At 61.9% G+C, this 21407-nt stretch overlaps 1 protein-coding gene across 3 annotated transcripts; it reads right to left on the reverse strand.

Annotated features, from left to right (window-relative positions):
- Positions 1 to 1468: 1468 nt before the first annotated feature.
- On the reverse strand, positions 1469 to 19742 carry RELT (RELT TNF receptor). Of its 3 annotated transcripts, none has more exons than XM_006064675.3 (12): positions 19380 to 19528; positions 8330 to 8447; positions 7714 to 7826; positions 6698 to 6772; positions 6428 to 6594; positions 6141 to 6220; positions 5245 to 5502; positions 4012 to 4092; positions 3685 to 3766; positions 3284 to 3541; positions 2735 to 2933; positions 1469 to 2580 (listed from the first exon to the last, which is right to left on the reverse strand). In XM_006064675.3, exons 3-12 carry the CDS (start codon positions 7756 to 7758, stop codon positions 2533 to 2535), a joined length of 1293 nt encoding a protein of 430 aa, XP_006064737.1. In that variant the 5' UTR covers positions 7759 to 7826; positions 8330 to 8447; positions 19380 to 19528; the 3' UTR covers positions 1469 to 2532. The 3 variants fall into 3 exon arrangements, with proteins under 3 accessions (XP_006064737.1, XP_044785322.1, XP_006064736.1); XM_044929387.1 differs by having other exon boundaries at positions 8269 to 8447; XM_006064674.3 differs by lacking the exon at positions 8330 to 8447 and having other exon boundaries at positions 19380 to 19742.
- Positions 19743 to 21407: the final 1665 nt, after the last annotated feature.

Here is a 21407-nt window from a genome sequence, read left to right on the forward strand (position 1 = left end):
AGGGGACTTTGTCCAGGGACTTGGCTCCAGGAGCAGGTGGGAGGCGGAGACCTGGGCCGCGGCACCCACCATTCTAGCCCACGGAGGAGGGGCGGCGGAGTGAGAAGAGATCAAGCTCAGAACTGTCCTCATTGGCCACCCAGGGCCCCACCTTGTCCTCTAGCTCCCACCCTGCCAGCAGCCTCGGCCTACCTTCAGCTCAAAAGTAGGTTTTAGAGCCAGGAAAGCTTCCAGGTGAGAAGGGGGTCCTCAAGGTCAACCGCATCAGATGCACCCCTAGCTGGTCCTCAGCTCATCTCCCTCTTTTGGGAGGTGGCTTCAGTATCCCCAAGGATCAAGTGAAGAGACTGGGGCCAGAGCCATTCCTTTTTCTTACCTTCCAGCAAGCAGGAAATTGGGGTGGCAGGCATGGTCTGGAGGTGACCAGTGCCTATTACCCCAGGGGCCAGCACTGAGATGGGTGTCCACTACCTCACCTGGGAAGCTCAGACCCAGCCTCAGTCTCCACCAGAGGGTGGGAGGGTCAGCCTCACCTTTGACCCAGGGCACTATCTCGTCCTCATCTCAGGGTGTCGTCCAGGCACTCAGTGAAGTGGGGCTGGTTGGCTCGGGGCAGCCAAGTCTAAGAAGCCACACCCTGGCGAGTAGGGACACCAGCAGCACCACGGTGGCCCCAGGGAACATTCCTTAGGTGCACTGGTGCCCTTGGGTCCCCTACAACACTGTTCTAGACTCTCAATCTCTAGATGATGCTGAACCTCTGATGCTCCAAAAAATTCCTCCTGATGTCCAGCCTGTATCCTTCCCTCCCCTCTTGAGAGCAGGTGATACTTTGTCTCCTGGATCCTCAGAGGTGCCCTCCCTTTCCTGCCCACCTGAGAAGCTGCAGAGAGAAGCCTGTGCTCTAGAGAGGTGAGAGGAAGGGAAAGGTTGAGTCTCCACTTGAATCTGCCCAGCCTCCCCTCAGGACAGCCAGGCCGGGCCCCACCATGGCTTATGCCCCATGTGAAGTCAGGCTTCAGGCATATGCCCAGCGTGGCCACTGCCATCTCCCAGGTGCAGCAAGCCTGAGCCTTCCCAGGGTGTCCCCTTCCACCCCCACCCCGGATTCCACCAGGCATCACTTCTTGGTTCTTCAGCCTCTCCTTGAGCCTCTTTGCCATTAGTGTTTAAATACGTCTCCTTCCTCCAAAACAAAACACCAGAAGAACCTGGAATTAACTAAAAACCCCCTCTCCCTGAAGCCTGTACCTATGGTTGGACTGCAGCTCTTCCTTACCCAAGGGCAGATAAGGCCAGATGACCTGCGAGGCCACCTCTGGCCCCACTTCATCTGGTGTCCCACCTGCCAAACAGCAGACACTGCCAGGGGAGGGATGGCATGTCCACACACACGGCCTGACACAGAACTATGCAGTGAACGGGCAACCTGGGGAGAGGCACAAGGACAAGCAGCTCCTCCTGATGCTACTTTCCCACATTTTTATTATTCAACAATGGATGGGTATGGAGACACAAGGATGGACAACAGCCAAGTTTCAATAAATAAGAGAAACGGGGACTGCCGTGGGCCCGTGCCTGCACAGCCCCACATAAATAACAAGACTGCTGAGCCAGTGTGGAGACGGAGGTGGGGCAGTCGCCCGCACTGCCCAGGCCAGGGGACAGACACCAACACTGCAGGGACACAAACCACCGAGGCCAGAGGCCCCTTCCCAGCCCCGTCGCACACACCACTTCCCTCCGAAGCGCCTGAGATCTTGGGAGTGGCTGGGGCTCTGCACCACAGTCCTGCCCAGGTCAAGTCTGTTTCTTCAGTTTCAATAAAAACAGCAGGGGCAGAGGCAGGCACATGCATTAGGCCCCTTATGTATGCAGAGCCACATTCAGGCAGCCCTGGGGGAGACTTGAAGGCGGAGGGCCTGAAGCAGCAAAAATGGGGTCAGATAAAGCTACTAGTGGGAGGGGCAGTGTGGAGTCGAGCTCTCCACCCCCACGACCCAGCCCAGAGCCTGCGAGGCGGGAAGGCCCTGTGCGCCGCGACGCTGCTACTCCCACTTCACAGCCGAAAGAACTGGGACCCAATAATGGCCAGGGGCTTGCCCTAGACGAGAGCCCAGAACTCAGCTCCCAGCCCAGGTCCTTTATAGGACCTGTCAGAAAAGGAGGGAGTGGTCCCCCCTACAGGGGCAAGGGGGGGGCCAGGGGTGCCAGGCAGAGGGCCCTTCCCCACCACAAGGCCTAGCTGCCCGGTGGAGCAGAGGTCAGGGCAGGAGGGCACAGGCTCAGGGACCTGCAGGAGGGAAATGGGTGGCAGGGACGGGAGGGGGCCTCCACCTGCTCCTGCACACAGCACCTGACGGCCGGCCTCCTGTCTCCTCACCGGGGTGGACACTCCCACCTCCAGGCCTTGGCGGTTTTGTCTGCTGGCGTTTCTGGATCCTTATGGGCCCAGCTGCAGCTCCCCCTCCTCCAGGAAGCCCTCGGAACCACCCAGGGCAGGGCTGCAGGGTCCTCAGACGGGACAGCCCCTCAGATGACCAGGTTGCTCTCACTTAGCCGGACCACATAGCGGTTCTCCTGGGAGACAGCGGTGAGGGATCAGAGCTGTTAGGGGGCTTCTGGCTCCAAGAAAGCAGCCCCTGCCCAGTGCCCTGTGGACCTCCACCCCTGCCTTGTCCGCCATGGAAGTGGCCCAGGTGCTGACAAGACCCCTTCCCACTCGGGTCCTCACCTCAGCCTTGTTCTCTGCTGGGGGCTTCGGCCACTTAGCATGGCTTCCACCACTTCCTAGAAGTGCCCGCTGCTCACTGGGGAGGCCAGGTCGTGGGGAGTTGGGGAGCTCACCCCCTGAGGGCCCAGCCTCCGTGATGGTCTTCACCTCGGAGCCCACCGAACTCACGCGCTGCTCGGGAATTCGGGCCACACGGAACCTGTGAGGAGCGGCGATGCCATCTTCCCCCGTTAGAGGGGGATCCCCAGGTGTGAGGAGCGCAGCACCCACCAGGGTCACACAGCAAGTTCTTGGATCAGAGCCTGAGCCCTCCCCATGTCTTCTCGCCCACTGCCGGGCTCCCAACTCTAGGCTGCGTGTGGCCAGGCTCTTAGGTGTTATGGGGGCCCAGGTGTTATCGGGGCAAGGACCCTGGCCACCCCCACTGCAAAGAGAGGCTCACTGAGGCCAGGAAGGGTGGGGCTGCCACCAAACCTGCTGCTCTCGGATCGACCTCCAGCCCTGCCTCCCCCACAGCCGTCAGGGGTCACCTGTGGTCTGTGCCCTCACCTGCCCACAGACAAGATGGTGATCTCGCCCTGGCGTCCAGCCTTGGCCCCGGCCTTGGGGGTCCTGGCTGGGTTGGGCAGGAGTCTGGGAGCAGGAGTGGTGGCAGCTGCGGCCTCAGGGGACAGCAGCACCTCGGGCCACTTCTTCTGGCTACAACGGGAGCAGCAGGGGCCCGAGAGCGAGGCCAGGCCCTGCACGGTGTGGAGGTGCTGGCGATGCGGGCAGACGTGCGGCATGCTGGGTGGGCCCGGCGGCAGCCTGTGGGGAACACAGGCGGGAGGGTCATGGGGCGGGGCAGGCCCAGGAGACCCCGGGGTGACAGGAGGGGAAACGCACCCCAGGGCCGAGTCCCCACGAGGCAGGCCGAGTACCTGCTGTCGGGAGCCCGCCTGCCCGCTCACCTGGGCAGAGGCTGGTGGCTGGTCTGCACCAGCTGTCGGCTGTGGTACTCCTTCAGCAGCTCCTCCAGCGCCGCAGCATTCTCTGTGGGCAGCTGCTCTCAGAACCTGGCTCTGGGCAGCCAGGGAGGACCCGCCCCTGCACCGGTCCCCTGCCCACTCACCCCTCCCCAGCACCAGCCGTGTGCCTTTTCCTCCCCCGCTCACCGAGCAAGAAAGGGGGCAGCACGGCCAGCCACACGGTCAGAGGGCCAGGCTGCCTGAGGTGCGCCAGCGGGAGGGGCAGAGCAGCGCTCTGGCATGGGGATGGGGCCAGACCTCCCTCCTCACCTTTCTTCTCTGTGATCAGGCGCACCAAAACCCCAATGGTGTCCTCACTGGCATCCTCAGGCCGGCAGGCAGGGTTGGTCCCTGGAGGAGAGAGAACCACCACGACTCCAGGGAAGAAGCAGGTGGGACACGCTGCTGCTCGCCGCTACGCCAGGATTTGGCAGCAGAGGGCGCCCCAGGCCCGGGAGTGTGCGCGTCTAGGGCCTCAGCTCCGGCTCTGAGCTGTTACCACCTTCACTGCTCAGCACCACCGCTCCCTGCACCTGGCAGCCCCAGGTGCTGAGCAGTTTCAGGGCCATCTGAACTCCACCATCCTGCACAGAGTGTGTGGGGTGGGGGGCCAGCCTCTCCCAGGGCCTGCCCTCTCCTCAGCCTCAGGGAGCTGTGTATGGCCTCTCTGCCCAGAACCCCCGCCAGCCCCAGCACACTCTGCCGTTCTGGGCCTGTCACGCCCTGCACACCGCCCTGTCTTCTTTGTAACTAACCAAGGGCCCAGACCTCAAGGGCACGAGAATGGGCCATACAACCAATCCTGGGCCAGCAGCAGAGCTCCTAGGACTTGCACCCAGGCAGCAGCCAGCAAGTTAAAGGGAGTCCTAGGAAAACATGTGTGGTTCCAGGCTAAGTGGCCTGCCCAAAGTTCCTGTCCTGTCCCCCTCCTGGCCTTGCAGAGACAGGGGCTGGAAAGGGGACTGGCATGGGAGGTACCATTCAATCTTGACTCGGCCAAGGAGGGGTAAGGGAAAAAAAGAAAAGGGCTCTAAGGCCCTAGGGGAGGGGCAGGAGGAACATGTCTTTCCCTCTGGTTCCAGGGCTTGTAACTCCAACCACAGCCTGGAGCTGAAACCGGAGCCTCTCATGGTGCCTGTCCAGGTCAGCTGCCCTGCCAGCCCTTCAGGCCAGAGGCCAGAGGTCACCCTGAGTACCCAGGAGGCAGTCTAACCTTTAACTACACACACAGCAGCAGCCCCAAAGGGGTCCAGACTCCTCCAGCTGGGAGGGAATCCCGCTGCAGCCCCTTGACCTCCTCTCTGCCTGTTCTGCCCCAGTTGCCACCTTGGGCCATCTCAGCCTTCCTTCCACTTTATCAGTTTGCCCATGTGCCACACCTCCAGGAAAGTCTCCTGATCACCCTTCCAGGCCAAGTAGATTGCCTCAGGTGACCCCAAGCTGAGCTAGGCTGGGCCAACCCGGGCCCTCTGGCCTCCCACTCGACCCCCGGCTGGGCCTCACCGCTGCCTCCGCCTCCGGGGCCAGGCCCGACCTCCTTCTGGGCCGTGCAGTGGTAGCCTTTCCGCTTGAGCAGGTTGCACACCAGGATGCCCAGCAGCCCCATGAGACAGAAGATGGGCACGATGGCGATCACTGCGTACTGGGCAGCCGTCTCCTCGGGGCTGCCCGCCCGCGTGCTGTTCCCAGGCTGCCGCATCTCCCCTGCACCGCCGGCCCCTGCGGCCCCCTCCACGCCACGTCGGGCCCGTCGCCCCCGTTCTGAGCACCATGGAGGACGGAGGCAGGACAGGCAGAGAGGCAGACACTCAGCGAGGCCCAGGGCTGAGTCACGGGGCAGGGGTGGGGTTTGTGGTACTGACAGGCCCACAGCCACCCACTGTCCACCACGCTGGGGAAGCCAAGGCCAGCTCAGCCCCCTCCTTTTTGGCCACTTGACCATCAGGATGGCCAGACCCTGAGCCCCCCATCTAGGCCAGAGGGGTAAGCAAAACGCAATGGTGCACACGTGCCTGGGCACAGGGACACTAGACCCTGCCTCTCCACAAGCCTGGCCCATCAGTTGGTTTCCTCAGAAAGTGACCAACTCCACGGGTGAGAGGAGGTGCCCGTGTGTGAGGGGTATGCTCACACTCGTCCATGTGGGTCGTTTTGAGGGGGAGAAGGAAGGACAGGAGACGGGTTGGGACGTGAGCCCCTAGCTGTGACAGTCTCTGTCCCTCGGAGATGGAGAGAGAAGGGACAGCCAGCGGACCAAGTGACCACGTCCTGCTGGATACCCTGGGCTAGGGGAGTGAGGATCCCACTGCCCCAGATGGACACAGAAGGGCCCTCGGGCTCAAGCTCGCCAGACCCCTTCCCACACATCGCCACCAGTCCTAGCCCCCGTCTGCACTCACCGAAACAGCTGCGGCCACCCAGAGGGGTCCGGGAGCATGGCCGGCAGGGAACACCGGGGCCCTCTGCAGGGGAAAACCACCTGCAGGAGGGAAGATGTTACTGAAGCCCAAAGGCCGTCCTTAGAGAGGCTGGACCTTCCCCACGGGCACCCTCACCAGTCCCGACCCACCCCATTTCACAGATGGGAAGTCTGAGGCCCACTCAAGGGGTAAGTGAGGCTGGGACCCCAGGATCTCAAGTCCTGGCCACCTGGTCATGAACCCCCTCGCTCCACCCCATGGCTCACCCAGGCTGGCAGTCTCCACATAGTGCGTCTTGTGTTGCTGTGCCCACCTGGGCCTCTAGCCTCCCTCGAGGGCTGCAGTGTGAGTGCGGCTGGCAAGGGTGAGAGCCCCAGGAAGCCGAGAAGGTGCCTGGGGGGCAGGACCTACATAATGTGCCCTGCCCTGGTTCCTGCAGGAGGGAAAGAGTGAGAACAGAGCCAGAAGCCAGGCCTGGGCTCCCTACCCCAGCCCTCAGTCTTCCCAGGAGAGGCCGACGGGCAGGGCGAGCTCACCAGGTTGGGCTCCTGCCCAGGTGGGCACTGCTGAGGGGCTGTCGGTGTGGTAGTGGCCAGAGGCCAGGGCAGCAGCTGGAAGGACACAGGGAAGGACACACTCAGGGGGCAGAAAGCACTGGGGCATGGCAGCGTTGGGCCCTCCGACCCGCCGCCCGCCGCCCCAGGCACAGGGGCCTCCGGTTCCTAGGCCGCCCCCAGGCTTCGGGGACACCCTCGAGCCGCAATCCCTTGTGCACAAGTCCAACCTGCCTGCCTCAGCCCTGCTGCATTGCCACTGCCCAGGCAAGGAGGGAACACATCTGCTTCTGGAAAGTGCCAGAAAGCCCCCGACAGGGCCAGGACAGGCTCTCGAACCCTTGGGTCTTTGAGCCACACCCTTGGAGCTAACCTGGACAATAAAGAGGACATTCTTCCAAATTCCTCTCTCAAGTTCCGCCCCACTTCCTGCTTGCTGCCTTGGCCCCCACATCACGGCTGAAAACATCATTAACCAGCCTCATTTCATCATCCCTCGGGCCGAGTCTACAGGTGGTGTTTCTGGCCCTTGGCCAAGGCTCTGGGACCATATCCTCTTCTGTGACCTCCCTGCCATGCAAGGCCGGCCCATTCACAGCCTGGCACCCACAGAGGGCATGACAGGTCCCAAGGGAAGGATCTTCTCAATTTGCATCCCACCCATTCCTCTTGGAGCGCCCTCTTTTCCCATTCCAGGTGTGAACTATCTGCCCTGAATCCCCCTCCTCCAGTCCTCTGATGGGGCCCCAGCTTGGGACAGGTGCAGGGTCGAGCCAGCTACCCTGATGGGCAGAGGGAATGTCACATGGGGGGTGCGAGGAACCTCCTCAGGCTCCAGACCTGGTTCCAGCTTGTGCCAAGCACTGGGAGGCCAGGGGCACCAGGAGAGGCGCAGGCCAGACTGTCTCTGCTCTTCAAAGGAAGGGCTGCATAACCCACCTCGGCACGAGGCTCCTGAGGGCTCAGGTCACACCTCCCCCTGTCCCATCCCCACTTACCACGAGCAGACAGGACAGGGGCCAGGGCGGCGGGCTCAGCTTCATCCTCAGGCCCCAGCAGGTGGAGACGGAAGAGGCGGCCGCTGTGTTCCCACGTGTGTTCCCGGACGGGGCTGGACAGGAGGGAAGGTGGGGAGATGGTGTGGGCAGGCAGAAGGCTGAGGCAGCCTCGCAGGGCAGCACGGGCTTGGGGGGCTTCCGGCCTCGTCCACGAACAGCCAGCTGCCCCAGGCCAAGCAGGGAAGCGTGGGAAGAAGGGACCGACAGCTTGGGGTGGGGGTGGGAGGAACGAGGGGCCTCTCCGTTCACATCCCCAGCTCTCAGGGCTCCCGCCTCTCAGAACTCTGGGGGCCACAGGCAAGCCCACCTCTCTGCTTGCCTGCCTTCACTCTTGCTGTTTCTGCTCCAAGGAAGGCCTGCTCCGCCACACTTCAAAGCCCAACATTAAGGCCTCTCGTGCCAGAGGCCCTTCTAGATGTCCTTTCCCCCAAACCGCCTGCGTGTGGCCTCCCCCAGCCCGACCCCACCACAGCCCCGGTCCTCCCGCAGGCCCACCGTCCACCCTTGGCCGGCTTCTCCAGAGCGCCGGGCCTGCCCCTCAGAGCCCTGGGCAGACCTGCAGGGACGGGGGACAGGGTGGTCGCGGCAGCCCGCACTCAAGCCTTCCGTCTTCTCCCAGGCGCTTCCTGTGTACTCCGCCCCTTGTCCTCAGGGAGTTCACACCCCAGGAAGACCTACGACCAACAGATTAACCGTGCCGGGCAGAGGGAAGGGCCAAGACACCAAGCGTGGCACATGAGGGCACGGAGTGTGGTGGGCACTGGCCACGCCGGGGGAAAAGTCTCCAGCTGGCAGACAAGGCTGAAGAGCAGGGAGGAGGATTTGGCTTAGACGACAAAAGGGACAAGCGGCAGAGCCAGGGAGTCCCGTGACGCCCCCCCAGGAGGCCACGCTCCAGGCTCGGGAGGGAGGGAGAGCGTCTCGGGCAGCTGGTGACCACCGCGGGGCAGCCTCGGGCAGCCAAGCCCAGCACCTGGAGGGGCCCTGCCTGGAGCCTCGGAGTCCGACGGGCAGCCTGGCTGAAGAAGCACTGCCCGCGGTAAAGCCCAGGCCACAGGAGGGCCCCTCGGCCTACAAGCAGCCAGGACTTCCCACTCGAAGGGGGAGGCAGAGGAAACTGACCTGGCCGTGCTGTGGGCCTGGCCTGGCACGGACCTCGTGGGACCAGGGGTTTGAGTTACACCAACCTCGGGACTCTCCAGGTCACTGGCGGGGGCTCTCGGCCCAAGGCCAGCTCAAGGGAAAACCCAGGACAGAAGGTTCGGCCACGGAGCACAGTGAACGCCGCAGCCTGGCCGTCAGCACCTGACGGGGGGCATCCTCTGACCCAGCCTCCACTGGCGCCTCCTCCAGCGCGGTGACACGTGCCCCTCCCCTTCCCAGGCCCCGCTCCCACTCAGCCCATCTCTCCATGGTTCCCTCCTTTGTTCGTCACGGAGCTCACCCACAGGCGACCCTGAGTCCCAAGGCCTCAATGCCAGCCCCGCAGCCCCGTCCAACCCCAGCGCCCCTCTGTATCCCCAGGGTAGGCCCAGAGGGCTGGGAGAGGTATGGAAAGTCAGAGGCTGGTTGGCCACAGAGGAAAGGTCCCCCCAGCCTGGCCCGAGTCCCACCCCGTGACTGGCACCTGCTGGGTGACCTGTGTCTGCAGGCAGGGGCTGTGAAGCTGCTGACCTCCAGATGGATGGGGAGCTCTGATCTCGAGACTTCCAGGAGGAAAGTGGGGTCCAAGGGCCCAGACTCAAAGGCAGCGAGGGCCCCCTCTGGCACATTCACAGACACTCGCGCCTGACGCCTTCTAATTATGAGCCTTCTAATTACCCCAAACCAGCACTTACTCCAGTCTGACCGCCCCGAGTCTCTGCTTACTAGCAGCTCCCCGGGACCCCACACTCAGCCTGAGCCCCCGGCGGACCTGTCCAGTCAGGCAGCTGCTGGCCGCCACCCAGAACCCCCTGCACACGCGGACACCTGCTGCTCTGACTCCCCTCTGAGCTTTCTCCCCACCAGGCCTCCAGCACCTATGCTGGGAGCCCTGGAACGCTGACTGAAGAGCAAGTTCCCATCAAGCCCTTGGCTGGGTGGGCGGAGGGGGGGCGGTGGGTGAAGCCTCCACCCCCCCACCCTGCCTTCCAGCAGGCAGGGCAATCAGGGACCTTCCAAAGCCCAGCACCTCAGGGCACCTCCCGAGGGCTTCCTGGGGGGAGGGCTGTCAGAGATGGGCAGACTGAGGCCCTGAAAGGGGTGGCAGCTGGTACGGTGGTCCTCTCTGGCCCCAGGGTTCCTGGCAGAGGAGAACCACCCCCAGGGCCCCAGGGGCACAAAAGGAAGTTAGCTTAGAGGCCACTCCTCCCAGAAGCCAGCCTGGCGCCTGTTCCCCACAGTCCCCAGCTCCCTGCAAGACCTGAGCCCCTGCTTCACCTCGATGGGTCTCAGTCTCCTCATCTGGAAGTGGGAGCTGCTCGTCCCCAGAGCAGGGCTGCCCTGAGGTTTAGATGAGGTAACCTGACGTGGGTCCTGTGACTCCCTCCCTCTTTGCCTCTGCGCCTCCCGCCAGGGTTTGTAATTATTTGTTTGCTCACTTGTTTACTGTCTGCCCCCCACAGACAGCAGCAAGGGCAGGGGCGTCTGTCTCGTTCACCACAAAACCCCCTCCCCGGCCAGCATCTAGAGCCGGAGGCCTCCATGAAACATGGCGATATTGGGGGGTGAGGGGAGAGGGTTCTCACACACGGCCCGTCCCCACCCTCCTAAAAAGGCCCAAACAATTAGGACCAGAAATTCCCTGGAAGCAAGCCAAGGAGGAAAGCTGCGACCAGGGCCCCTCGCAGGAGGTGCCAGAGCCCCAGAGCAGCGTAGCCCTGCAGGCCTCGGAGAAAGAGGAAGCTGTGTCCCCACCCAGCCTCCTCAGGCCCCAGCAGCTTCCCCTTTCCCAGAATTGAAGCTCATGGGGTCACCGGCTGGCAGGCGCCGCCTCCCCGCCTCCACGGAGGCTCCTCTCACAGTCCCCCGCACCCCCACCCCGCCCCACAGTGGCCTCTGGTGCGGCAGACCTGCAGCTTAGGTGTCTCAACACCGAGGGCTGGGCCTGTGCCTCCCCACAGCGCCAGCCGCTCTGAGCTACCTTCTGTCCCCACACCTGCCTCTCTCCCTGGCACTGGGACCTGCTGCTTCCTCTGCCCAGAACCCTCTCCCATCACCCGACACCCGCCCTTCAGAGCTTCGCTGGAAGCCGCATCCCCCTGGAAGGCCCCAACCACCACCGACCTGTGCCTGGGTTTGTCGCACTGGGTGTGACCATCCTGTTTACCCAGCCCCTTCCCCACTGCCGTGCTGCCCCCCACCCCCATGCCCGGCACCCAGCACCCGAAGAGGCATGTGCCAAACCAGGGGATCAGAAGAGGTGCTCAGGAGCGGGGCCAGCTTCTCCCATGGTCAAGAGGGCCAGAGCGCAGGCCGACGGCTACGGGGCCCAGGGGGTGGGGCTGGGGTGGGGGGCACTGAACCCAGATTTGAACCCCTTGCCTAACTCAGGGAGAACCAGCCTTCCTGCTCTGCTCTTCACTGGCTGTGCGGCTGTGGACCCCACCCAGCTCCCCATCTCTCAGAGGGCTGCTGTGAGGACAAGAGAGAATTCACGTTAAACACTCGGCACAGGGCTTCCCAGGGGCACCAGCAGTTAAGAGTCTGCGCACCAACAGACTCGTGCAGGGGACACGGGTTCCATCCTGGTCCGGGAAGACGCCACATGCCTCGAAGCAGCCAAGCCCGTGTGCTGGGGCTTGAGAGCCAGCTATCCGCAACTACTGAGCCCAGCACCACAGCTACCGAAGCCCGTGCTCCACAGTGGGACAGGTAACAAGCCATCGCAACAAGTCCGCGCCCACAGCGAAGAGCAGCCCCCGCTCGCCACAACTAGAGAAAGCCCGCGTGCAGCAAGACGACCCAGCATAGCCAAAAACTAATAAATCAACCAATCCTCTTAAAAAAAAATACTCAGCACAGAGCCTGACATAGAACAAGCTCTCAGTAAGCATTCACCATGCCTCCGTTTCCAGTGTACACTGTGGAGGGGGCTATGGCACACACCTGATGTGCGAGGTACAAATGAGATTCTCTTACACTCATGTACAATGCTTGGCACGGAGCCTGGTACACAGGAGGTGCTCCATTAGACACACTGACTATCTGGGGGGGTGGGGAGTGCAGGAAGGGAGAGGAAAGGTTGGTGGGCAGAGCCCAGGTCACATTAAGTCTAGGCAGGAGCTGAGAAGCCTTTGTTTCCACCCCCCACCCCCGCCCTCGGGGCCTACGGGAGCCTTGAAGGGTGAGCAGGGGAGCGAAAGGCATGGAACAACTCAAGTCTTGGAGGGCTTGCTGGGCTGCTGGCCAAGTGAGGCAGGGCTGGAGAGATGGAGGTGGGAGGCAGGTTCCCACCTGGAGCAGGGGGTGGGAGACAGGTATTTGTTTCCTCGACAGTGGCTTTATGGCCTGTGACCTCCTGCAGCCTCCAGAGGCTAGAGCTGCCTGGAAACACAGCTGGGCACAGGCCTCTCTCGGCAACGGCTGCGCCCAAGCAGGAAGACAAAGGCTTCCCATCGATAGAGAAATCCAGGTTAGCAAGGAACCCAGTGGTTCCCTGGCAACTGGGGCTGAAGTAGGGCAGTGCCCACAGCTAGGCGCTGTCTCCTTTTCATCCTCCGCCCTCATAGGGAAGGGGACAGACCCTCATTCCCTCGGGCCAGGCCCTCATCCGGGGTTGCCTCCACTCCTCACAAGAGAGGTGAGCACGCCTCTTTCATCCCTAAGGAATCTGAGGCTGCAGGAAGTCACCAGCGTGGGTCACCCCACCCAGCCAGGGAGTAGTAAAGCAGAGATGGAGGCCAGGTTCCCACACCTCTCTGGCCCAGGGCCCAGTATAAGACAGATGTTCTGAGGGTTTGCCAACCTAGCGGCAGAGGCTAGGGAGCTGGCAGCACACAGGGGCGGTTCAACTGAAAGCCCATCTCGAAGCACCCGGGAGGGCCCCCGGCAAGGAGCTGCGGCCCCAGTGGGGGCCTCTCAGCTTTCCTGCAGAGACTCGCCTACTGCCCTCGTCTGCACCAGCTCTAGTAGGAAAAGGCGCTGGGACCTGTGGGAAGCAGGAAGCCCAGGAAAGCCTGGGGATTCCCGGGGGGCGAGGAAGAGCCCAGGGAGGAGCCAGCTCCTCAGGACTGATGAAGGGGCCACTCAGTGAGAAGGGTGCCCCCATGTCCACCCCCACCCCAGCCTCAGGCAGCCAAGCCTCTCCCAGGTCACAACCCTTGGGTGAGGACACCAGACCATGCAGACCCCCCAATCCTGCCCCAGTGCCCACCAGGCAGCAGCTGCGCCCTGGCCCGCCCCTGGGAGGCTCAGGGGCATGGGGTGGGGAGGTAGGGTGGGGGCGGGGGTGGCTAATTGGCCCTTGAGGATAAGAAAAGGGCTGAGACAGCCAGACAGGGCCCACCCGCCCCTCCCAGTCTGAGTGCAGAAGCAATCCCTGCCCCCTCCCTGGGCTGAGCCTGGGGCCCAAATGAGACAGTCCTCCTGAAGCAGAGCTGGGGCTCCCCTGCCTGCTACTAAGAACCTACTGCATGCCCATTCCCTTACCAGGAAGACCCTGATGCTGGGAAAGATTGAAGACAGGAGGAGAAGGGGACGACAGAGGATGAGATGGCTGGATGGCATCACCGACTCAATGGTCATGAGTTTGCGTACACTCCGAGAGTTGGTGATGGACAGGGAGGCCTGGCGTGCTGCAATTCATGGGGTAGCAAAGAGTCGGACACAACTGAGCAACTGAGCTGACTGACTTGCCCATTCCCTTACCAGGCCTCCAAGACAGGGTTCCAGGCTTCACAAATGAGGAAGCTGCAGGGCAGAGAGGCTGGAAGCGCCCCATCACCACCTGGTCTCCAAGGAGACAGGTCTCCCTGTGAGCAGTGGGGACAGGCGGTGGGCAGCCCCTGCTCTGGCCGCCCCAGACCTGGCAGTCCCCTGCGCCCAAGCACCCTGCTCCAGCCCAGCCCCACGCCCACCAGCTCTCGCGCATCTGTACCAATCACTACTGTCCCAGGACGGCCTGCAGGCCCTGCCCTGTCACCCTGACCAGGCTGACTCGGGCAAGGCTTCGAGAACCAAGGGGAGACCACAGGCCCAACCGGCCCTGTCCTCCAGCTCCTCCAGACTCAAGGGGCTGGAGGAAAGAGCCTCCCTGCCCCGAGCAATCCCAGTCAGGCCCCAACCAACAGAGCCTGAGGATGGAGATCACAGGAGGCTGGGCCCAGAGCAGTCACACCTGGGTTCAAGCTCTAGCTCATCGCTTAGGAGCTCTGTGACTTTGGGCAATTACCCTTCCTGAGCTCCAGGGTCCTCCCCTGCAGATAGGGGTTCTGGTCCCTGTCTCCAGGGATGCTGAGGAGATAAATGGAGCCACTGTGGGTAGTACTGGCCAGGGCCTGGGCTGACCAGACCTCTCCTGAGTACCAGTTCTCAACAGCCCACATGAGCCAGAGGAGGAGACAAGCTCAGAACACAGCGACATCCAACCGAGGTCACCCAGTGACTCGGGAGCAGGCCTGGGGGCTTGGGGAACCCGACATCAGTCCCAACAGCAAGGGTGACGAGTCTTGGACTCCCCAGGTGGACCCTGGGTGCCCATTTCCCAGCCATTACACAGGCCGGTGTCCACCCGCTCCCACACCTGCTGAAGTCACAGAAGGAGAGGGGGCTGAGTAGTCACGACCCAGCCCTACATCCCCAAGCCTGCTTCCTCTGTAATTTGGGACAACTGTGCCTGTCCAGCTGACCGCTTGGCATGGCTGGAGGATCCACGGTCATCAGGGAACAGTGGCTCTTCTTACGATCAGGCCTCACTCCAGGTGCCACCTCCTGCAGGAAACTTTCCCAGCCTCCCCATGCCTCTCCTGGCCCCCTCAGCCATCATTGGTCATGTCTCCATCAGGGAGAAAGGCAGCGGGTGCTCCAGGAGGTGGGGCACGGCTCCATCCCTGTGCTCATCACTCCTTCTCACTGTGAGGGTGAGGTCCAAGTCAGGTCTCTGCTTCTGGAAGCCCTCCTTCCTTCTGTCTCTACCCACACACTCAGACTCTGATTCTACAGCCTGCAGAAAACCCTTCCATCTCTCTCCTGTGCCAAGCAACCAGGGTACACGTTCATGGCCACATGGGCAGCTTATTCACAGAGCCCTCATCTTTCCCAGGGAGGCCTGGGAAAGAGCTCTGGTCTTCCAGCAAGCAGACCTGGGTTAGGATCTCAGTGACACTGGAATCCTGCCCGTCGCTTCCCTGGCCCGGACCCTCTTTTCCAGGCCAGTACCTGGAGGGGGCGTTGATGGGCCTCAGGGTCCTGCCCAGGGCCGAACATACAGCTGCAACGCAGCACTGACTCCACCGTCCTCCCTGCCACCCCATCCCCAGCTGGGCGCTAAGCTCTGCCAGGGATCACATTCCAGCACCCCCAATCCTGAGTGGGGGGCCCCGCTGCTGTCCTCCGGCAAGATTTCTCTCCCTCTGGCCCACCCTCACGGCCTACCTGGTAGACGGGCTGCCCCACAGGAGGGAGTGGGCCTTGCCCAGCCAGGCCAGGGGCTGGGCAGCAGCACCGCCACTCCCTGCTCCCCTTACAGGTGCCTGGTCCTTCTTTGAAAACCGAGGCCAGAGTTGTCAGACAACCCTCAGCTTGGTCTGGCAGAGATGGGGCTGGGGGTTGGGCGGGACCTGGAGTGCCAGACTCGAGCACCAGCCGCTGTGTGACTCAAACTCAGACTGGAGCCCTCTGCCCTCAGAGTCTGGGCTCCCAGAGCAGCCTGGGGAGCAAGGGAACGTGTTGTCAGTGCCGCTGTCAGGAGCCCTGCACCCAGGGCCTGGCACACAGCAAGGCCTCAGCGGGGAGCCTCCTCTGCTGGCCCGGGATGAGACCCTTGCCTGAGGAGCCCACAGCAAGCACCAGACTTGCCCCTACACACAGGGGTGACCTTGAGGATTCACCCCCAACCCCAGCACACACCGGGGAGCACTGAAAACCCTGGGGACAAACCTCCCTGTGCATCTTGGCACACAGTAGGCCCTCGGCCTACAGTGGCTGCCATTCCTTCCTGCCTGGCCAACACAGATACGACCACGGGAGAAGAGAGGATAAGGGCCAGGCTGGCCCCACCCTCTGGGCGTGCGGTGCCCGTGAGGCTCCACCCCTGGACCTATTCCTAGAAGCGAGAAGCGGGGCAGGTAGCACGGGGACCACACAACGAAGAAGGACTAACACTGGGCTGGGAGGGTTCCTGGGAGAGGGGCTGGGGGTGGGGCTGCACCCTGAATGATCAGGAGGGTTCTAGAAAGGGGAGCCAGCAGAAGGAAAGGCAGAGCACAACCACAGCATCTGGTGGAGAGAGATAAGGCTGAAGATATAAAGTTCAAAAAGGTCCTGGAAAGAAAACCTCAATGACAGGGTGATGAGTCTGGACTGTACTTTGTTGGCCAAAAGTACAGGTTGCCTTAGGGAGGCCACTCTGGCACTGGGCAGGGGTGGGGACTGGAAATGGAGGCAGAGAGACCAGAGCTGGAACACAAAAGGTGCCCTGGTTTTGTGAAGGCATGTCTTGGGCCTGCTCCCAGTCCTGGGCCATGTCCAGCCTGCTGGGGAACATGTGGCAGGATAGAAGGTAGGTCCCCTGCCTGAAGGGTGAGAGCCAGAGCATCAGGGTGGTGGGGGCCTTGGGTAAGTTCCAGCAGTTCTCAGAACCTCCGTCTCTCCCACTTGTAAAATGAGGCTGATCCTGTGAGCAGTGGCTGGGGACGGAAAGCTTCCCCTCTTTGGCCAGAAACAGGCACCTCCCTCCAGCAACTGTTGCACCAATCCCAACTGGGGCCCCACTGGAAACCCAGCCTGGCCCCACCATCCCTGTCATTCAGGGAACCCAAGTTCCCAGAAAAGCCTGGCTTGGGCAGGGCACAGGGTGGGGTTAACTCTTGGTTAACCCTTCCCCTCGCCCTCCTCTTCCTAGGCCCTGAGCTATTTCCACCTCTTTGCTGGGGATGGAAATAACCCAGGCTCAGTCCCAAGAGACCAAGACAGCTATTCTGATCAGCCCCAAGAAGCACAACTCCAGTCGTTCCAGAGAGGACAGAGGGACACCCGGATCCCCAGCTCCAGCTCTCAGCCACACAGCAGCAGGGGTCTCTGGGCTGAGGCCCGGAGAGTGTAGGCACAAGCTCAAGGTCACTCCCGGCCTGTCCCCCAATTCCTGCAGCATGTGGCTGGTTTTGGAACAACTCTGGATGGGGCATAGGTCCTCACAGGTATGGTGAAGGTCAAGTGGGACTCCCATTCTCCTGCCACTCTTGGAGCCTGAGCTATGCTGCTGACGCCCAGCACTCCTCAGAGCTCTACCAACACTCCTCAAGAGCTCTACAGACTCTCCCCAAACCAGTTACGGGCTCTAGAAGGCAGAAGACAGGCCTTTCTGGTGACCTCTGGCTAGGGGCTGAGAGCCAGGGGGAGGGAAGAGGAGAAGGAGCAGAAAGGCCACATAATCTACCCACCCATAATGTTTTAGACATGTATGCAAATACACACCATACTCAGAACTAGCAATGGCATTTACCCTGCCAAGGCCACGTTGCCAGCCCAGGTTGAGAGAAGGAAGCGCAGATGCGCCACGAGCAGCTTATTGTGAAGGGAAGTGGCCCTCACTAAGCATCTCACAGGGCTTCAGGAGTAGGAGGCCTGAATTCCAGTCCTGGCACTGACCTGACTCTGCGTGACCTTGGGGAAGTCACTTTGCTTCTCTGAGGTTGTTTCCTTCCCTGGAAGTCACTGCACCTCAGAACCACTGTGAGGATTCACCGAGAGCACACCATAAACTGCTCAGCATGGCGCCTGGAACCCTCGCCCCCACTCAGAACGCAGTCAACGTTTTCAAAGGGTGACAGCAGATGAGAGAACTTCCAGATCCCTCGCCAGGCACCCCTTTACCTCCCCTAATTTCCATTCTACTTTGTAGGGACCTAAAAGATCCTCTTGTGGAGGAGGCGGCCTCAGGAGGGTCTAGTCCAGATGGTGAAGAGGCCCTGTTCCAGCTCTCCAAATCAGAGGCCACTCCCGGGGAACCTGCCTCCTCTCCCCCCATGAAGGGGACTGAAGAAGGGAGACAGGACCAGAGAAGTCCATGTCTGTGCTTCAGAAGTTTCAGCTTTGTTCGAGGAGGTGTGCTTCCAATCCTGTCACCAGCACCTGGGTGCAACCCCTGAGCCACTCTGTCCCTAGCAGACTGCCTGCCCCCCATCCCCCACTGCAGTCTTTGCGCCTGAGGGAGGTAGGGGAGAACAGAGACAGTTGACCCAAAAACAATAGACGATCCCAAAGTGATGATTCACAGTCTGTTCACAGCCCAGCACCTCAGTGTGCAGACAGGGAGACTGAGGCCCGGTGAGGGTGGGATCTGAGAGCAAGACTATGCCTGGGCCCAGTGAGAATACAGGTTACCCGGGGGCAGAGCTTTGCCAGGCCTCCCAGACTTCGTGTGTGTGTGTGTGTGTGTGTGTGTGAGAGAGAGAGAGAGAGAGAGAGAGAGAGAGAGAGACAGAAAAGGGTGGAGCCTGAGGCTACCTCAGGGGCCCTCTGCTGCTGCCAGACTTGGCACCCCAGGAGATGCCACTCAGCCTTGGCCCCTCTCCTTCTGCCAGGGCAAGTCACTCAGGACACAACACCCTCGCTAAACTGAGCTCCTGAGGGGGTGCCCTCTTCTGGAGAGACTCTTGTCCCCTCCCTTGAGCCCCCTTCCCTCCAGCCCCCCATCTGCTACAGCAGGTGTTTGAGGTCCCTCCTTTCCACCTCGTACTCATCTCCCTGAGGTGCAGGCGCGCACACGGCACAACTTGACCCACAGCACACTAGGCTTTGGGGGCTGGTTCTCACAATCACCTGGGGCCCCTCTCCCTCTATTCCACGCTCACTCACGTTAACGATGGCCCTGGCCCTGCCCTGGTCACGCCCCAGGCCACACACAAACACACTCAGTGACCCCAGTGACCCGGGGTGTCTCACACACAATCACACGCACACACTCTGCCTGTCACAGACACACAGAGCCCCTCTGTGTCTCCCGCTCGGCCCGGCGTCACCGCCCAGTGTCCCGGCCACACGTTCGCCCCGGCTGGGCCGCCTCACGCGCCGTGTCGCCCACAGTCACGGGCTGACACCGCTCAGAACCCCCTCCGGCCGCTCCGCGCTGCAGCCGCACTGAGGTGCCGCCGTCCAAGTTTCCCGGGCCGGGGGCGTTTCCGCGGCCCGCTGGGTCCTCAAACTGCAAGTCCCGCCGCCGCTTCCCCACAGCGCAAGCCGGGCCTGGAGCCGCGGCGGAAGGACGTACAGGCCCCCGGGCAGGGGGGCTCAGAGACGAAAGGACGCGAGGGCGGGGGGGCGCGGGGCCCGGGCTGCGGCATCCGCCGCGCCGGCGAACTTCCTCAGAGACGCGGAGAAGCAGGGGGCGCCGCTCGGCTCCGCATCTCTCTGGCGCCTGCCGCGGGGAACGGACTCCGGACTGGGGCTCCGCGCGACCTGCTTACCTGGTCGCCCCCTCCAGCAGCCCGGCTCCTGGGTCGACGCGGTGCCCGGGCCCGTGTCGGTGAGCGCCCGGGCGGCCGCGCAAGCTGCGCGCCTTTTGAATGAATCGCCGCCCCGGCCTGGAAGACGCACGGCCCCGCCTCCGCGCGTCACGGCCGCCGGCCCCGCCCCCGACGTCAGAGCCCGGCCCGCGGCCCCCGCCCCTGGTGGCTGCTCTGGGGCGAGCTGGCGCTCTGCGGCCCGGCCGTGCTGCTCTGTGTCGCCGTCTCTCGTGTCCCGCAGGAACTGCAGGGGCTGTGCCAGACCAGCCGCTTCTGGGGTCAGCCCCTTCTGGGCTCCAAACCAAGAAAGGAATTGCAAGATAGACTGGAGACTTGGATGCTACTCTGAGACCTGTCATCATTGCCAGTGCAAACGGGGCACCGCTGCTCCTCACTGGGTCTCGTTTTCCTCCTGGAAATTGGCAACCAGGGTGAACGAACTCACTTTGTCTTGCTGAGGAGGCCCAGGCTCGCCTCCAGACACCCCTCCCATTTGGTGAGAAAAGGCCTGGTGAAAGTTAATCTATAGTGGAGGCCCACTGGGTAGGCTTCTGCCATTCTTCAGGGCCCAGACCTGAATCTCCTTCCTCCAGGAGGCCTTTCCTGCCTCCACTTCCCACCCCGCTACCCTCCGCCGGGATAGTTAGTCCCTCCTTCCAGCAGGACAGGTGATACACTGCTTTCCGTTTCCTACAGCCAGCCGTCCCACCCTGCAGATTTCCAACCTCAACCATGGGGTGCCCAGCAAGGGGGCACTAATCATATTGTATTTCTAGCTCTGTGAATCGTGCCCCTTGGAGCTGTGCCTTATGGTGGGCCAGCAGCTCAGGCGCCAAGGCTCCCCCAACTCAGTTACATTCAGGGGTCCCCAGCAGCTCTCCCGGGACAGCGGGGCTGGATGGGGATGCAGACAGTAGGGAGGGCCTTGTGCTGGGGGCAGAGGCCTGGCCAGAATTAGGATAATCACAGCTCATGGCAGAGGTGGAGGAAGGTAAATAAGTTGTTAGGGATAGATTGTGAGGGGAGGTGGAGAATTCTAAATAAATTGAGTCAGATAATCTGAGCCATGGGGTGAGGGGGTGGAAAAGGTCAGGTCCCCAGGGTCCAGGAGATCCAAGGAGGAGAACTGGACACCTGCAGAGGGAGGGGGACAGGGAAAGAGTTTCCATTTCCTTGGGCGAAGCCCAGGTTGTGGGGGAAGGGCAGAAGAGGCTCCAGATGACTGATGTTAGGATCATAGCCCCAGCCAGGCCCCTCGCATGACTACAGAGACCCCCAGGACTAGATCAGGGATGGTCCCAGGGTCACATATCCCACATCCGAGCCCAAAAAGGTCCATGCTGGGGACCTAGTGAGGAGCTAAAGCAGCCCAGGATGCCCTTATCCCTGCAGATGTTTTCTTTGTAAGGGGAACTTCTAGTCCCCCGTTCCAAGTTCTGGAGTTCAAACAGTGGCATTTCACACGCACTCAATAGGCCAGATGGGGATATGCTTTTTGGTCAAGTACTGACCATTAACCAGACGTCCTATAGAGCAGGGATCCCCAACCTCTGGACCACACAGCAGGAGGTGAGTCCGGCCAGCGAGTGAAACTTCATCTGTATTGAGAGCCCCTCCCCATTCCTGGCATTACCATCCTCCCCTCTCCCACCCCCTCCCTTGGTCCATGGAAAAACTGTCTTTCTTGAGACTGGTCCCTGGTGCCAAAGGGGACTGCCACTAGAGAGGGTCTGGACCTGTCTCTGCTACCAGCTCCATGTGAGGCTTTGGTCAAATCCCTTCCCAGTTCAGCTTCCCCATCTGAAAATGAGGCTGCTTAACATGTTGCCTGGAGGTCATACTAGCTCTGTGTGAGGAGGCCCGACCTGACCATGTGGGAAGGGTGAGCAGCCACCAGAGCCCGGAGAAATGACCAGAGATGGTGGAGGCGAGCAGTCCCCCCGTCCTCCGAACCACAGCAAGCTGCACCTGGAATCCTGCCCAAGAGTC

The sequence above is a fragment of the Bubalus bubalis genome, chromosome 16 (assembly GCF_019923935.1).
Source record: "Bubalus bubalis isolate 160015118507 breed Murrah chromosome 16, NDDB_SH_1, whole genome shotgun sequence".
In the NCBI taxonomy this organism is placed as follows: Eukaryota; Metazoa; Chordata; class Mammalia; order Artiodactyla; family Bovidae; genus Bubalus; species Bubalus bubalis.

Bases quoted from the DNA above. Each gene is read 5' to 3' on its own strand.
- RELT (XM_006064674.3), bottom strand. From the start codon at position 7,758: ATGAAGCTGAGCCCGCCGCCCTGGCCCCTGTCCTGTCTGCTCGTG. The intron at 4,093-5,244 runs GTGAGGCCCAGC...TCTCTCCTCCAG, and splicing joins CCCCGGAGGCGGAGGCAGCG to GGACCAACCCTGCCTGCCGG. The intron at 3,767-4,011 runs GTGAGGAGGGAG...AGCTGCCCACAG, and splicing joins CCTGATCACAGAGAAGAAAG to AGAATGCTGCGGCGCTGGAG.